The sequence below is a fragment of the Poecilia reticulata genome, chromosome 2 (assembly GCF_904066995.2).
Source record: "Poecilia reticulata chromosome 2, P_reticulata-male-v2, whole genome shotgun sequence".
NCBI lineage: Eukaryota > Metazoa > Chordata > Actinopteri > Cyprinodontiformes > Poeciliidae > Poecilia > Poecilia reticulata.
The window spans coordinates 23,435,828-23,452,673 of NC_088831.1; the positions used below are offsets into that span (position 1 = coordinate 23,435,828).

A 16,846-nucleotide genomic window follows, 5' to 3' on the forward strand; every position below is an offset into this window, starting at 1 on the left:
GTCTTATTTAATGGTCAAATGTTGAGTTTTCATTAGCTTTAAGCCATCAAAATTTACTATATTTGTTTATTTTTATAAATAAACACTTTAGATATACAACTTGGAGTAATAAATCTATATAATACTTGAATTTTACTTAAAAATGAATCGATGAAATTAAAGACGCCATTCTATAATCTATTTGTGAACTTCTGATCGCCACTCTACACACCAAAGATAGGTAAATAGCTCCCCCTGCTGTTTTAATGATGTAAAACCAGGAAATACCATCACAGCTCCCGTCTGAATTGTCCTGTCGAGAGTTCTTAATTAAAAAACACACCAGGCAGTGTTTTAATCCTGCTACGAAAAACTCTGTAAAATATTAGCAGAAACAATAGTGCTCTTAGCTTTTATTTATGTAAACCTACATATTACTGAAGGCCGATGACGTATGTTTTAGCCCAGATGTGCCTCAGCTGTGGCAGCAGAAAACCAACCCGGACGGGCGCGCGCATCTGCCACCACAGCTGCAACGGGAGGGACGTAACAGACGATTATGTTTCAGAACAGCCTATCAGGTGTCAGCATTTCAGTTTGTAGCCAATCAGCTCGAGTTAGGCTGTCCCATAGCTTGACTGTGAGAGCTCGGTTCGACGACGGAGGAAATGAGAGGAAACCCTTTAAATTATTTGACTCTGATATGCCGCAGATTAAAACCGAAACATCTATCAGCATCACAAAGTCACGTACCTGTGCAATGGAGGTAAGTTTGGACAGTGGAACAGTCACCTATAGGTTATTATCTACTTATTGCCATGTGCTGTAGCTGTTTTATCAGATGTAAGCTACTGGTATATCTTTAAATTTTTACGGATGGTAATTAGTTTTTAAAATTTTTTTAAAACGCACACTTAATATAAATTGTACAGTTTAACCACCTTACATCTGCTAAACTCTGATTTTTTTTTATTTGCTATTTTTGGACTAATTGAGACTACCAAGCTGCTCCTACAGAAAGAGGCAAAGTTGCGAGCTTTTGTTATTGTTTACGAACGCACGTTGTTGTCTGCACAAGCATCCCTCTGATTACATCATGGTGAGTCCGTTGTGAAGATCTAAGGAGGAGATGATACCAGAACCTTCTGCTGCAGCCGCATCCAGATCTTCAGAGAAAAAGTAACTATTGGTTACCAAAACTGTGGATGACGCTATTTTGATGTAGTTTTAAATTTCCTTTTAGATTTATGTAATCAAATATGATGATTTTTTTTTTTTTTGTTTGTTTGTTTGTTTTCCAGTGCAAACTCTCAGGCTGAGGCGACCTCCTCTGGAGCTGTCAGTCCCTCTGAGGATGAGTCAGGGAACGAGAACCGACAGAAGAGTGTGGTGGGTTTCTTCTGTTTTCCTGCAGAAATGCAAATGCAGAACAAGAATAGAGTGACGGGACTCATTAACTAAAGTGAAGAGTGTGGGGATGCTTTTATAGATAAACACTGGCTTGCAAAATGATTGATTTCAATTGAACCTTTTCACATTGTGTAATTACAACCACATATATGAGCGAATTTCTGTGATATTTCAAGTACATTTAAAAAAATGTTTCCAAATAAATAGTGTGATGGCTAACTTGATCATACAATGGACTATAAACCTTTTAGAAGTTTAGTGATCCAAATTAGGAAATATCTGTGAATATTTTTTACGCCTTTTTTTTAGACTGTTATGAATTTTAAATTTGAAATGTTGTGTCATTGCTGATAAAATGAAGATGTAATTATGCAGAGACGAAGAAGAAGAGCGTGCAGCGTCTCGGAAAATGTGAAGAGCAAACGAGCCAGAGCCAGCGGCAGCAGCGTTCGAAGGGCACGGGGCAAACGCGCCAAAGAGAAGCAAGTGGAGGCAGTCACCCTGTTTGAGGTGATCACCATGGGCAAGAGCGCCATACAGGTAAGACGGCTTACCCAGCATACATTACTGGTAGACATCTGCTTCAGTAGAGATTTTCAGTTAGGTAAGATGCTGTTTTAGGATGTGATGCAGGCCTTTGTGTTGTTTTTGGTTTGAAAAAAGGCAGGTGTCTCCTTTCCAATGGATGCCATATTTTCTTGTTGGATGGAGTCCCACAGACTTTGAAATGCTTTTAGCCATACCGACTACAGCGGGGGAGTTCTGTTTCATTTTGAAATAATATAAAAAAAAAATACTCCTTTTATTTTTTTTTACTCAGGACATTTCTTGGGTTGATATTAAAATCAGTCTCATGATTTGAAGCACGACAACAAAGCACAATCAAACGATGTCTGTAAGAGGGCAAATATGTCTTCACCTCAGTAAAGGTGTAAATAAAGTGGCGATTACAGATAAAAGGAAGAATATGTTCTAGCATCAATGATTTCTCTGCCTGGACAGGCAGTGATCGATGATTGGATTGAGGCATACGTGACGGACAGAGACGCCTCTCTGCTCGACCTCATCAGCTTCTTTATCCAATGCTGTGGCTGCAAAGGCAAGCGATTCGTACACAAATGCACAATTTCAAGCTCCTTCCAACAGCCAGAAACACGCCAGACACACAGAACCGGTTTCATGTGTGCGTCCTTCTGTTTTCGCATCCTCTGCAGGCGCGGCCACAGCAGAGATGTGCCAGAGTAAAGAGGACAAGCACGTGAAGAGCAAAATGGTCGAGGAGCTGGATGAGGTAAACGCCTTTACATTTTGTCCTGTCCTCTCCACTGTGTGATTATAAAGAGAGGCTGACTCAAACAGATGTGGATGTCTGTGTGTTTCAGGCTGTTGGTCTGCAGTACAAGCGATTCCTTGCTTTTCCGTGGATTCTGACCGTCACGTGGCCCATGGATGCAGTCAGTACATACTTTCTTTCTATACAGCAGATTTGTTGTGTCTGTTATCTTGATGACTTCAGATGATTTTAGCACCTTTTGTGCTGTGGATTGTATTTTATTTAAACCGCAATAAACATGTCTGAGTTGCTGTGTATGCAACTAAACATCTTTTCCTAGCAGTTATGTGGAACGCAAACGTATCACAACAATATCACCACTTTGCAATACTCTTCTACTATATAATGATGCTACTTGTCATTTTGTCATGCTCAAATCTCTGCTGCTCTGAGATAGAATCCTCTTCCTGTTTTCTTCTAAACTGTAGGACAGTGCAGAGTATCCACTTGTGCAGTCCGGGCCGTCCGGTCGCTGGTTTCATTCGGAGTTCTGCGACTTTGTGTCGGTGCTGGTGGCTCAGTGTCAGCACAGCGTCCTTTTTGACAGCTACCTGATGAACAGCCTCATCTCGCTGCTCACTGAGCTGTCCAACTCATACGTAAGGGCGTTCAGACACACGTGCACGCTCGCGGGTAAGAGACGAAACGCTTGCTGATACAAATATGGAAGTCCAGCAGGGCCAAAAACATGTGATTTTAATTTTTTTAAAATTATTATTATTAATTTCTTCTGTGTGGTTGGGTCAGATGTTTTGTTAAAAGTTTATTTAAAAGTCGACTCTAACACGTACTTGATAAGCAACATGCAAACTCTGCAAATAACATGTGAAGAAAGCCTCAAAAACACACACAACATCAGGTGATTTTGATCCATCTGGCTTTCCACACACAAATGTGCTAATCGTTAAATCATTTAACGTGGACTCTTTGATCTGAACGTGTGTGTGTGTGTCAAGCGGTGAAGTTGCTGAGCTCTTTGCTGAGCGTGGCTCTGAGCCTGAGCGTCGGGATCGAAAACAGCCAGAAGCTGTACAACGTGCAGAGGACGAAGACGGTGAGACAGAAGACCCAGCAACTGGAGAGGATGCAGAAGAAGATCTCGGAGGTGAGATTTGTGGATTGAAGACGCTTGGGGGACTGAATGTTTGCTTTGTGTGACTGAATCGAATTTTAACGCCCTCTGATGCCTCTAAAAGTTGCAGGAAAAGAGGGCGGAGGTAGAGAGCATGATGGACGTCATCTTCAAAGGGGTTTTTCTTAAAAGATATCGGTACACAACACTTCTTACATTGCCGCTTTCAATTTATTTTATTTAAAAAAAAATGTTTGTAGCGTTTTCATGTCCACAGGTAACACTCCGCATATGTTGTGTACATTTGAGCAGGGATATGCTTCCAGAAATTCGCTCAGTCTGCATGGAGGAGTTGGGCTTGTGGATGAAGCTGTACAGTTCGTCTTTTCTCAACGACAGTTACCTCAAATACATGGGCTGGATGATGCACGATAAGGTCAGCAGCTGCCTAATTACAGGCGAATCAAGCAGCTTTTCAGATCCTGAAAACAAGCTGAAACTCCTTATATGTCACCTATCAGGTACCGGATGTCCGTCTGAAGTGTGTGTTAGCTCTACAGGGTTTGTTCGGTGATCCTGTCCTGCTCCCTAAACTAGATCTGTTCATCAGTCGCTTCCAGGTAAACGAGCTCCCTGTTTAAAGCCTTCAGCTTTTTTGTGAATTCCTGTATCTGGCTCACAATGCAAAAATATTCACACCCCTAGAACTTATTTGTATTTTATTGCGTCACAACTGCAAACTTTAGTGTATTTTTTCTGCGACAGACCAACAGAAAGTCACACATAACTGTGGAATTGAAAGAAAAATATGACTTTGAAAGCTTTGTACGAGTTAAAAATATAAAAAGTGATTCCCCTAAATAAAATGGAGTGCAATCAGTTGTGTTAACTGGTGGGTAGAGTCAATCTGTGTGTATAGTTTAGTCTCAGTATAAATTCAGTATGGAGGTGTGAGGCAAATACTTGCTACACTTTTCAATGTTTTTAATTTTGTAAGAAAAAACAAAAACTTTTTCTTTCAAATTAAAATTTTGCACTACTTTATGTTGAACCATCACATAAAATACCAATAAAAACATGACTAGAGTTTGTTGTTGTAAAGCAGCAAACATAAAAAAAAAGTTTAAGAGGTCAATACTTTTGAAAGGGATATATTTAATATTAGTTCTTATTTAAAATAAATCCCCGGATATATTTCAATAAGAACTATGAAAATATTTGATCAAAGCTTTCAGTTAAAATGTCCATATAACTCCTTGAGGTCCAAGCGTCCTTTATCGTCATTGCTCATTCTCCGTCTCATTGTGTGGCAGAATCGACTGATCTCCATGGTGCTAGATAAGGACAATGAGGTGGCAGTACAGACCATGAAACTATTGGTGCTAATCTCCAGGTAAGTTGTATTAATATTGATTCCATTTTTTTTTTGTTGCTTTTTTTCCCCCCTCATCATCATCCTTCTCTTCCCAGAGCCACAGACGATGTGCTGACGTCTGAGGACTACAAGCAGCTCCTTCAGGTTGTTTACTCCTCTCATCGGCCTCTCGCAGCCACCGCAGGGGAGCTACTCTACTCAAGGTAAAAATGCCTCCGTCGCTTGGCTAAATGTACTAATTACTTGTTTTGACAAAAACAAGAAACGCCATTGGTCTGTTTAAGGATCCTCAGTGCTGCAGCTCCTACCTCTGATAATCAGGATGAAAGGAGCGAAGAGGACGAGCGAAAACGACAGATGTTTGACCGACTTAAAGCTTTACTGCGGTTTTATCAGGAGGCTGAGGTGACGAGTTGTTTTTACATCTTTTAGTTTACAAAAAACAATGCTTGTTGCATTTCATATTTAATGGATGATGTTTTTTTGTTTTTTTTTTAAATCATGTAAACCTACAGCTCCACAAGCATGTCGTTTACCTGGTGGACAGCCTTTGGGACTGTGGTGGGTCTCTGCTGAAAGACTGGCCCACACTCACAGCTGCACTGCTGCAGAACAGCTCAGGTAGGAAAGCATGTGTGTGAGTTAGGGGGCGGGGGGCAAGAAAACTCTTCAAATTTGTCAGTAGTTACAGAATTTCATAAGATTTTACAATATCTTACTGATGTATTGTACAGGTGTTACTCAAACCGTGGGTGTTTTTGTGTTGTAGGTTTTAGTCCGACAGAACAAGCGGTGATTGTGGAGATCCTGGTTGCGTCGGTGCGTCAGGCCACAGAGGGGCCGGCTCTGGTAGGGAGGAGCGGGGCCAAGAAGGTAAAAAGAAGGCTGAATGATATCTCACTTTTAATCTGGTCAAACATTACGGCTTTAAATTTGAACTTTGTTTGCTAACAGATCATGAACAATAGAGAAAAGAAAATTCAAGCTGACGACTGTCTAAAGCTCACTGAACATCTGTTTTCTGTGCTTCCCAAGTTACTCTCCAAGGTATTTACACCACATGCAGCAGTCCATGCAATAAGCTCAGTTCACTCCATGTGGTAAAAAAATAAATAATAATAACAATAATAATAATGTGAATTATTTTATTGTGTTTCTGCAGTTTTCATGTAGTGGCGACACTGTTGCTTCCCTGATCCGGATTCCTCAGTACTTCCACCCAGACAGTCAAGAGGCTAAAAACACAGAGGTCTACATCGTAGCCAGATTAATATTGTATAATAAAATATTTTAAACTGCAATGTTTTTCTTATATTAAAACAGTTCGTGATAAGTGAGTTTTAATTAAAAAAACAAAAAAGTAACTTATTTTTGAAATGGGGAAAAAAGTGTTTCTAGTTTACCTTTTAAACAACATCCGATTTTGTTCATCTTGTCAATCCACTGCAGAGTTCTTAAGTTTTGTTTGTATTGACTTTCAGTATCGATAGTTTTTTTTTTTTGTAAAATTACATGGAAAAATTAAACAATAGGAGCTTTAGGAAGACAACTAATCAAATATCATTTCTGTTTTTTTTTTGTTTTCGTGTCTTTAGTTGATGGCATAACCAAACAAAAATAGTTCATAACCATTTCGTATGATGCTATTTGTGCAGTCAGTTTCAAGCCTGATGACAGAGATGGCAGCTGTTTTGGACCTTCACTCGGGCCCTGCGGTTCTGGAAGCAGCCGCTCGAACATACCTCAGTCTGTGTGGCGATGACGCAGCCTGGGCCGCGGCGGCCAGAGCCTCACGGGACTCTCTGGTCCAGTGCTGGGTGGACCGACTGACAGAGACGATGGGGGAGTCGCTCAGGGTAGGCGCCTCGGTTCTCCTTTGTGCAGCCAAATATATATTTTTTGGAAAATTGTTATGCTCAAACGAGCTGTCATCAGTTTTTAGTTCCATACTTTTGCCAAATTTTGATTCTGAAGAGATAAGCAAGCAGTGGCCAACATGTGCGCTCAAGGTTCCTACGCAGTATTTGAAAGTCTGGAACAAGTTGGGCTTTATGATTTTCCAGGGCTTGATAAGTATGGGGGGAAAAAAATGAAAACGTGTTATGGGAAAATGTTTGCGGTTCCAGACTTCAGATAAAAATCTGAATTCCTGAAAAATATTACTATTATTATTTTTATTTTTTTTTTGCTTGAACACGCATTTAAGTTATCATTTATCTTTAATTCACCACATCACAACTTGAGTCTTTTTCCAGTTTGATTTATTCGTCTGTGTTTTGAATCAGATAAATGCACACAAATTTTAATTAGTTAATTTATATATTTATTTTATAAATTTACAGCTTTTTTCTACTCTAACCTTTCTTAGATCAAGGATATCAATTACACATGCATTTGTTTTATGCATTGAAACCCTTCTTTTTATTTATCAAAAACAGATTAAATCTTATACTAAAGTTACATACATTTTGATATGCAAAATAAACATTAAACGCTCCAAAAATAACATTTAAAAGGATATGCATTGAGAGTAGTATATTCCGGTCCAGTTTGGAAAGTCTACATTTTATGGATTTCTAACTAGAGCCGATCTAGTTATATTGAAACAAAGCCTTGAATAAAAAATACAGAATTTTTTAGTGGAATTTTTTTTTCAGGAACTCTTCACACTTCCAAAAATTACTTGATTTTAGAAAATGGAAGATCTGTGTAACTGACAGGCCTCAAATTTTTTCCAATAATTTAATTAGAGAAGTCTTAGGTTTTGTTCATAAGCGTAGAATTGATTCATTTTCTGTGAAATAAACAGTGAATGCTACCTAACTCTGTAGTTTTTCTGTTTATCCGCTCTCATGCAGCGCGGCTGTTTTTCTGCTGAGGAAGACGAGACGAGTCAAATTGTAGCGACACTGAAGAAACTCAGAGCTTTCCACAAGTGAGATTTGGCCGACGAGGACGCGCAGCTAACTCAACAGTTTAGTGTAAGCTGCTTCTAGATCGATCCTGGTCCAACCTGTCTCTGTCTGCGTTGTTTTAGCTGTCATGACCTCAGCCAATGGAACGTGTTTGAGCTGCTGTCTCCTCTCCTGACGGAGAACGGCAGCCTGGGAGGACCACCGCCAGAGGTACCATCATTAAATCACCGTAGACACTTTTTAATGGTTTTTGTTCTCAGCGCTTCGCTCTGATCAGGTGTTGTTTCCACAGGTGCTGGAGGAGGCACTGCAGTGCATGTCGTTTGCCATGCTGTGGTCCCTCAGTACGAGCAGCCAAACTCTAACTTGCAGGGTGAGTTACATCTGCATCATGAAATCCATGATCAATCTGAATCTTGCTTTCACTGTAGCAGTTTACTTGTACTTCTTTGTATGTGAAGACTTGTTATGAGTAGGGAACTTTCTTTCTCCGATTCAAAATGTACATCAAGAAAAATACTGTGCTGTTTATTTGGCTGTGATTACTCTATATTCTTTATTTTAATTGTAAAGTTTAAATGCACACATCATGGGCCTGGACTCCATGTTAATTTAGATTTTTTTAAATCATGTATTTGAACTGTTGTCTGGGTGGAAGATGGTACACCATTTCAAAGCATTTTAGGTATTAAAATTAGATTTATTGAGGATATTTTTAGGTCACATATAATGAAAGCTTCACATACGGATTCAGTTGAATGGGAAAAATTGATCCCCATTGATTTTCACTGGTGATGCAAAACTACATGATTTTTGTTTCCACTGTCTGGAAACGTGGATGCATTTTTCTAGCTTTGTGATTCCTCTGGAAAACTTTGGAGATGCAATGTGTTTTTTTGTTGTTGTTGTTTTTTTTAGGAGAAAGCTGTGGCCCAGAGGCTCCAGCTGCGTCTCTTCTGTGAGAGGAGCTATCGGTGTCTCTCCCACTGCAACCACAGCGTGAAGAATCAGGTACAGCGGGAAGCAGGCCGAAAAACATCTTCCCACCTTCTTTCTTAATCTTTCCCTTTCCTCAGGCGTTCCTGGGTGTGTGCGATGTCCTGACTGCTCACTCGTACCAGCTGCAGGTGTGGGATCCCACCTGCTTCGGCCCTCTGCTCTACACTCCCAGTCCCAAACTGCAGAGGGCGCTGCTCACCTTTGTATGCGTGAATGTGTTTGTCATCCCAGACTGCGACAACCAGAGCAGAGGTAAGGTCTCGGCATGTTTACTGTTTTATTTCACTTTAACCTTCACATAAAATATTTTTCCTGCCAGTTTAAATGATCATCATTTGAGGGTTTTCATCTCAAAAAGTTTTTGACAGAAGTTGAATGTTTGACATTAGCCAGAAAAAAAAAAGTTGTTTTCACATGAAAAACATGCTAGACAAATATCTAATTTCAAAGTATTGTTTGATATAGTTACTTTGTGTTTATTTGATATTTTTGTCTTTGTTTGTGCGTAGAAATTAAGAAAAAAACATGATGCTAAAATGGTATAAACATGAATAAGAATTAAGTTTAACGAAGTAACAGAATAAAATGGGACAAAGTTCTTCAAGTAAACATATTATTTAGAATTTATCACGGTTTGTTAGATTACACTCATAATGGCTGCCCTAAACCTAATTAATTCATCATTTTGACAATTGTGGCTTTCAGCTAATGAAAATCATAAATCTTCAGTTTCTCAGAAAATCATAAACTTATAAGAAGACAATTAGTACAATTAGTTTTAGTTTTTTTTAGACTGAGCTGTCGGACATCAACATTTTCATAAAACTTGTCAGCAGAGGGAAGCATGAAAACCAAACTGCTTAATGGACTTTGTTTTGAAATCCTTTCAAGACTGCAATAACCAGTGTTGCTGGAACACCTCTATCACAGTTTTTGTTCTTCCTTCCACTCAACTTTCCATCACTGTGCTAGGATTAGGCTTACACTCCTTCTGGAGAGTGTCAGCAGCCTTCCCCATGTTTATAGACGTTTAACGTCCTCTTTTTATTAATTGGTGGTATGTGATAGTCTAGTTTTCTGAGAGTCTGTAAGCTATAAGCAACAATCGATGACGTTAACAGAAATAAGTCCTTGAAATATATTACTTTGTGTGTAATTAACTAATATAATTGATTTAATTAATTGAATTGCTGAAATGAATAAACTTTTATATTCTGTCTTATTTAGATGAAGCTGTAGGTTTCCTTCAAAACTTGACGAGGATATTAAGAGGACAAAAAGGAGTAGCGGGTAGAAAAAAAAAAGTGACGTTTTTGATGAATCCAAAAACATTTGCACATTTTGGGCCTTTGCAATTTAGGCAGATCAAACCATCAGAGAAGGCAAATGTTCTCCAACATTTTAAAAGATGACAAGATTTAACTTTTTATCCGCATCACAAAAAAAAATACAAAAATAGAAAACAGATTCAGCTTTATGCTTTATAAAGTTGTTTTTTGTTGTCGTTGTTTTTATTCGAGGCCGGCAGAGGAGTAAAAGTGCAAAGAGTTGCACACAAAGTTAAGTGCGGAGAACTTTGCTTTCCCTTCAGCGTTGCACAGTAGATGGCACTGTCACTCTGCGTCGCCTCAGAGTAGAAAACCCCGCAGCTTCCCGTGCTCACAGCCGCGCCGATTATTAAATGCATGGCCACACGTTTGGCTTAATAAGTCGCAGCGGAGTCGCTTGCCCGACTGTAAACGTCTCCCGATTTCCAACCTGACCCGACAATTGACCCCCCACCCAAATACAAAGGAGGCCCCGTTAATACCTTCAGACTGAAACAGGATTGACTAATTTGTATGGAAGCGTGTGCGACTTTGTTATGCAAAGCGACGCAGCGTGTAAACCCGATGACGGCGCGCTCCTCTTTGATTCATAATGAGGAAAACAAGAGTGACGTGTAGGAAAAGTGGAGAAAAAAACAAACTAAAATAAAAAATAAAAAAAATGGGGTGATTTCCTTGCAGAGTCCTGCAGGTAAACGTCTGAATTCATTCGCCGCATCCGAAATGTTTCATTGTCTCTCACAGCAGCTTCTGCCTTCCGCAGACATATTGCATCCAGAATGTGGGAGAAGTCCGGGAAAAAGCCAATAACTGTCCTGGTGGGACTCTCTTAAATGTTCAAGCAAATGTAATCCAGGATTATTGGTTTTTGAACATGTAATAAAAAGCTATTGTTTTATTGGATATTCCTGGTAATGATTTTGTTATATGGACAGTGTTTTCTATTAGCCCGCAAGATCAGAGATCACTCAGAGGGCAGGGGCACTGAGGTAAATCAAAAAAAAAAAAAAAAAATCAGGGCAATCTCTTTCCGTGAGAAAATTCCATTAACTCTGGCTCGCCTCCGAGACCATTTTATTAGCCTTGTGAAAGATTGAAGCCACATGGTGTCACACCCATAACCACAGTCTGATGTTATCTTTGATTTCCACCTGCTAAAGCCATCGTCCCAAGACTCAAACTCTCACTCTCACCCGTTTAGGCTTTTGTTCTTTTTTTCTTTCCATTATATGATTCCGTGTGATTAATCCCTCTTTTTTTTTTTGCCTCATTCCCATATTTTTCTCCTCGTCTTTTTTTCGTTCCTTTTTTTTTTTTTTTTGCACTTCTTGACCATTTCACATCCAATCACATGTTTGAACCGCACCCCACCCCACCCCTCCTCTTCCTCAGTCAGCGAGAGCTCTGAAGTGGAGAGGCTGGAGGAGCTTCACAGGAGAAGGAATCTGCTAGCGGCCTACTGCAAGCTGATCGTACACGGCGTGCTGGAGACGAGCACGGCGGCAGAAATCTACACACACTACGTGAAGGTGAAGGTCAACTCCGTCGGATGGGTCGGATGCTGGAGATCGCATCTGTTCACGTTCACATATACGTGTAGATTTATTATCATGATTTTTTTTTTTTTGTTGCAAAAATCAATGAAGTTCTTGTGTCTGATAGGGTTAAGGTTATGATCCTTATTTTTATTTTTTACATTTGACAACAGCAACAAAAACTTGTGTATTCTATTCTGTTTTACATTGAGTCTAAGAACAGCCTTAAGTTTTACTTTCCAAATTCAGTCATTGAATAAATAAATATTTTAATAGGATTTTTTTTAAAGATTCATCATAAAAATTTCTGAAAAAACTTAAAATTTGGATGAATATTCATTTGACTCAACTTTTTCATTTCTCTACCAGATGTTCTTTGCTTTTTGTTGATATTTGGTATTTCATTATTGTGCAAAAATTTTCAAAAGAGCAACCCTCCCCCGCCCCCCCAACACAGGAATGAAGTAAAAAAAAAAAAAATCCAGATCAATTTGGATGCTTTTTGTGCTTTTTTCCCCTCTTAATCACCCATTCATAAATTAAAATGACTTACATGAACCCTTATAGTGCATTATGTTTGAGCGCATTACTTCCAAGTACAATCAAAACGAAACAAGAATACCAACAAAAAAGTTTGGGGTTTAGAGTTGAACTTCCTGGCAATGACATTGAACCAGAGTTGTGCATGTTCCAAGTCTGAAAACCAGCGTTATTTACTAATTATTGTAGTGTTGGTAGTCAAGTACTGCTGTTTTTTTTTGTTTTTTTTCAGTCCAGATCCTAAAAAAAAAAGTTTCATAACAGAGGGTGGACATATACAGTATGTGTGCCTCTGTTATAAACTCCAACTTCCTCAAATGATGTTTTTTCTAAAAAGTAAAACAAAAAAAAATTGAGATTGTTCATTTGAATATAGCATGAATATAGCATTTAAGGTTTGGTATGATGCAAATTAGTGACATTAGGCATAATTGGTAATTTCATAATTAAACAATTTTTGCAGTTCTGGTTTGTAGAATATTAGAGTATGTGTCAAATATGCATCATCGTGCAGTTCAGCTGCAACAAGGCTTAAACGTTTTAAAGAAATACAAACGGTTAAAAGTGCTGAGTAGTAGTTTATGTGTCAGTGCTGGGATAAGATGTTAGGGTTCCAAGCAACCCTAAATTTTGAGTTTAAGTTGCAGTTTCAAATGTTGCCTAAAAACTGTGTGTATTCTCAGCTGGCTGCCGGTGCTCTACATGAAGTCAAATGATGCATCTTTCAGTAACATTTTGCAAAATTACTCCATTTATTTATTTTTTTTGTCCCCAGCATTACAGCGACTTCGGCGACATCATCAAGGAAACGATTTCCAGGACCAGACAGACGGATAAAATAGAGAGCACTCGTACTCTGGTGCTCTGCTTGCAGCAGGTACAACATGGTTTGCTCATCCAAAAACAAACAAACAAACAAAAAAATCAACCTCCTCTTCTGTCAGCACAGCTGCTGATGTGTTTTTTTTTATTTCTCCCCAGCTGTTTGTGCAGCTTAAGCGGGAACAAGAGAGCGGTGGCAGGGCTCACTCGGGAGTGCAGACGTTCACCTGCATTAAGGAGCTGGCCAGGCGCTTCGCCCTCACATTCGGAGACCTTGTCAAGTTTCGTGAGTGTCTCGTCATGATCCACAGGTCAGCCAGGTGCTCTTCACGTCTGTTTTCGGATTCGTGCCGGTTCCCATTTCCGTTCGCTCAAGTTCTCGTGCGAACGTGTTTAGGAACGGCGTGGAGTTTGTCTTCCAAGAATTCCGACAGGCTCCAGACTACGCAACGCCGCCGTACCTCTCCTACCTGACCATCCTTAGCGAGTTCTCCAACAAACTGCTCAAGCCAGACAAGAAGGCAGTGTGAGTGTTGCAAGCAACGGGCAACTTGGAGGAATATGAACTCTGACATTTCTCAAACTCTTTATTTTTTTCCCTCCCTCTGTATTCTCAGGCTCTCCTACCTGCAAAAACACACAGCGGAGCACATAATTGACCTCAGGGAGGAGTGCTGGCAGCCGCTCATCTACTATCGCGCGTCTTTATTGGCCGTGGCAGAAATGGAGGACGCCGTGTCGTATGTGAGCTCAGACAGGAGGCCCTGCCTTCACAGTCGCTCTCCTGTCTCCAAACAAAAGCTGGAAGGTATGGACCCCTGCGCCTTTTATTGCAGAATGAGAGAGGGCGCCTACGTAGTCTGGAAAAAGTAGGGGGTTTGATTTAAATATCTTCTAGTTCTGGGTGAGTTTGGAGAAACAAAAGAAGAGCTGGGAAAAAATATTTCCAGACTTTATTTTGCCGTCTTCCGTCCTTCCTTCTCTTTTACATTTTTGTCTTTTTCTTTTATACCTTTCTTTGTGTCCTTCTTTCCTATCTTTCTATCCATGTATACTTGTCATTATTCTTTTACTTTGTCCTACTTTCTTCCTTTCCTGCCTTGCTTCAATTCTTTTAATTCCTTTCTTCCCTTCATTGTCTAAGCTGAACAATATATTTTGTTCTTACCTTCTTTCTTTGTCCTTAATTGTATCCATCCTTCCCTCACTTTCTCATGTCCATCCTATCCTTCACTTAATTCTTCATTTTTTGTCCTTTCATTGTTCGTCTTTCCTTTTCTTCTTTTCATGTCTCCTATTGTACTTGTCCTTATTTCCCTTTTTTCTTTCATTCCTTTGTGTTCTTCCTTCTTCCCTTGCTTTTTTGCTCTTCTCTTGTTTCCCTCCACTTTTTCTTGTGTCCTTCTTTCCTTCCTCTGTCATAATTTAATGGTGAACTTTAGCGTTTCATATTTTAAAATGTCTATAAAGAACCGAGTCTGGAGAAGTTGGCTGCCGAGACATTTTACCTCTTAATTATGTTTTTAGGATACAAGTCCCCAAGTCAAGGTCGCCCAGCTGAACAAGTTACTAAGGTTCACAAACCCAGCATCAGCCACAGGTGATGATGCCTACTTTTTTTTTTTTTTTTTTAACTATTCACAAAAGCAATTTTTTTCACATTATTTTTACCCAAGTCACCTCCTCAGTTCTCAGGTGAACCCGGGTGACACGGATACGTTCTCCATCCCTCCGGAGCTCCACGGAAGAAGCTTCAACATGGCTGCCACCGTCCTCGGCATCAATGGCGAGTCTGATGACGGCAGCGTGGACATCGAGCTATGAGGACCAGGAAGCGGGAGCGGACCGTCTGTCCCGTCCGGACGGGGCTTCCATTAGCCGTCTCTTCTGAATCTGCACCTAATGACTGGTGTCCACTTCGTTAGGCTGTGCAGAGATCAAGACTCCGATGCTTTGTTCGATCTAAATAATCAGTATTTTAAGTTCTGAAGGGGAAAATATGACCAAAACCCCCCAAACCAAATCATGTCATTTACGTTCTGATGCTGTTATTGTTTTTTTGTGTTATATCCTAAAGCACTTTTTTTGTTTCCAGTAATACTTGATACCCGACATAAGCTGGTAGTTGTAGTGCCAAACTAAGAAACACTATTTATTTATAAAAGGATACAGGGTTCCTATACAGTCTTGAAAAGTGAAATTTTGCTTTTACAGCTTTCCAGGTTTAGATAAGAATGGGGGATACCAAATTAACAAAAAATGTTTACAGCCTGGGTTCAATTTTTTAAACTAAATATATTAGGGAAACTTTGGGATCAATACTTTGATGATATTCTAGTTTCTGTTTTATTGCAAACGTTACTAACTGAAAACCCAAAATTGAATGCACAATCAAGAATTAAGAAAGGGAGGTTTTAGTTTTTCTGACAAATTTAATTTTTGAAGTACATATTTAGTTTGTAGAATTAGAAGAAAGTACCGAATGTCATGAACCTACATTTAAACCCCATCATGAAAAACCTTAATGGTGTATTATCCCAGATGTTGAAAAGCAGGTGTATGTGATGTTGGCAAGATTGCTGGAAAAAATCTAGGAAACTGTGACCGGAAAGGCCTGGAAGTTTAAAATGGAGACGTGTGGGAACCCTGTGGAAATCACCGATCAAGACTGAACTGACTTTCTGAACTGAATATTTTAAAAAAAGATGTAAAAATATCAGAATAACTGGAAACGCTGAATCACAGAGAAGCATGGAAATGTGTAGCAATGTCAACATCTGGATAGTTTGGAATTCCTAACTCAAAAACAATCACCTAAATGTTTAAGAAATAAAGCTAAATACCTTTTTTTTAACGATTATTTTAAAACCCAAAGATCATGTGATAAAACAGGTCTTGTGTACAGTTTTTGTAAAAGTAGTATTTAAAGCAGAATAAAAAAACTTCCTGACCATTTTACAAAATCACAGAAAAGGTTTGTACTTACAAACTTGCAACAGGTTGTAAATTCAGTGAGAAACGGTCTGTGAAATCCTGTGTGTATGAACCAAGTATCTGCCCCAAAACACAAAACTCCTCGGCTGATGCGTAAAACTGTCCAGAGCGCCTTTTGTATACATCAGCAAAGAACGACCAACTCTGTAGCAGTGAAGTTGGAAGCATCGTTTTCCTCCTCTGGTCTCATAAATATCATTTCTGATCGTCACTCAACAGCGAGTGGATTTATGTTCCATCACAGCATGAAGCTGCTTAAGCAGTCATAACTGGATGAGTTAGTGTCTTTTAAACCTTTTGGTCGATCAGGGTTTGATTACACGTACACAATTTTACATCAAGGACTATTTGCATTGTGTGAATATTTTTTTTTAAACAGTGCTGCAATATAAAACACATCTTTAAGTTCATCACTTTAGCTTTTTATATGTCGGATTTCATCGGCTCTGTTGGCAATGATTGTCATGACAGTTTATATCCATTTGTAATGTAAATAATTTGAATAAAACAATACCTGTAGCCTTTTATTGATACATTCAAGCAT

At 39.3% G+C, this 16,846-nt stretch overlaps 1 protein-coding gene across 1 annotated transcript; it reads left to right on the forward strand.

The window, feature by feature from the left end:
- Nucleotides 1–445: 445 nt before the first annotated feature.
- Nucleotides 446–16,821, forward strand: LOC103478963 (cohesin subunit SA-2). Its single transcript, XM_008433138.3, has 32 exons — nucleotides 446–745; nucleotides 1,058–1,158; nucleotides 1,281–1,368; nucleotides 1,765–1,929; nucleotides 2,392–2,488; nucleotides 2,604–2,680; nucleotides 2,772–2,843; nucleotides 3,151–3,355; nucleotides 3,679–3,827; nucleotides 3,919–3,992; nucleotides 4,107–4,230; nucleotides 4,316–4,414; nucleotides 5,108–5,187; nucleotides 5,265–5,372; nucleotides 5,454–5,574; nucleotides 5,685–5,790; nucleotides 5,939–6,042; nucleotides 6,124–6,216; nucleotides 6,332–6,418; nucleotides 6,825–7,025; nucleotides 8,028–8,104; nucleotides 8,207–8,294; nucleotides 8,377–8,457; nucleotides 9,003–9,095; nucleotides 9,161–9,335; nucleotides 11,804–11,940; nucleotides 13,262–13,363; nucleotides 13,468–13,619; nucleotides 13,706–13,834; nucleotides 13,926–14,116; nucleotides 14,836–14,908; nucleotides 14,997–16,821. The coding sequence occupies exons 2-32, from the start codon at nucleotides 1,109–1,111 to the stop codon at nucleotides 15,130–15,132; spliced, it is 3,534 nt and encodes a 1,177-aa protein (XP_008431360.2). The 5' UTR covers nucleotides 446–745; nucleotides 1,058–1,108; the 3' UTR covers nucleotides 15,133–16,821.
- Nucleotides 16,822–16,846: the final 25 nt, after the last annotated feature.

Bases quoted from the DNA above. Each gene is read 5' to 3' on its own strand.
- LOC103478963 (XM_008433138.3), top strand. From the start codon at position 1,109: ATGATACCAGAACCTTCTGCTGCAGCCGCATCCAGATCTTCAGAGAAA. The intron at 5,791-5,938 runs GTAGGAAAGCAT...TTTGTGTTGTAG, and splicing joins ACTGCTGCAGAACAGCTCAG to GTTTTAGTCCGACAGAACAA. The intron at 6,217-6,331 runs GTATTTACACCA...GTGTTTCTGCAG, and splicing joins TTCCCAAGTTACTCTCCAAG to TTTTCATGTAGTGGCGACAC.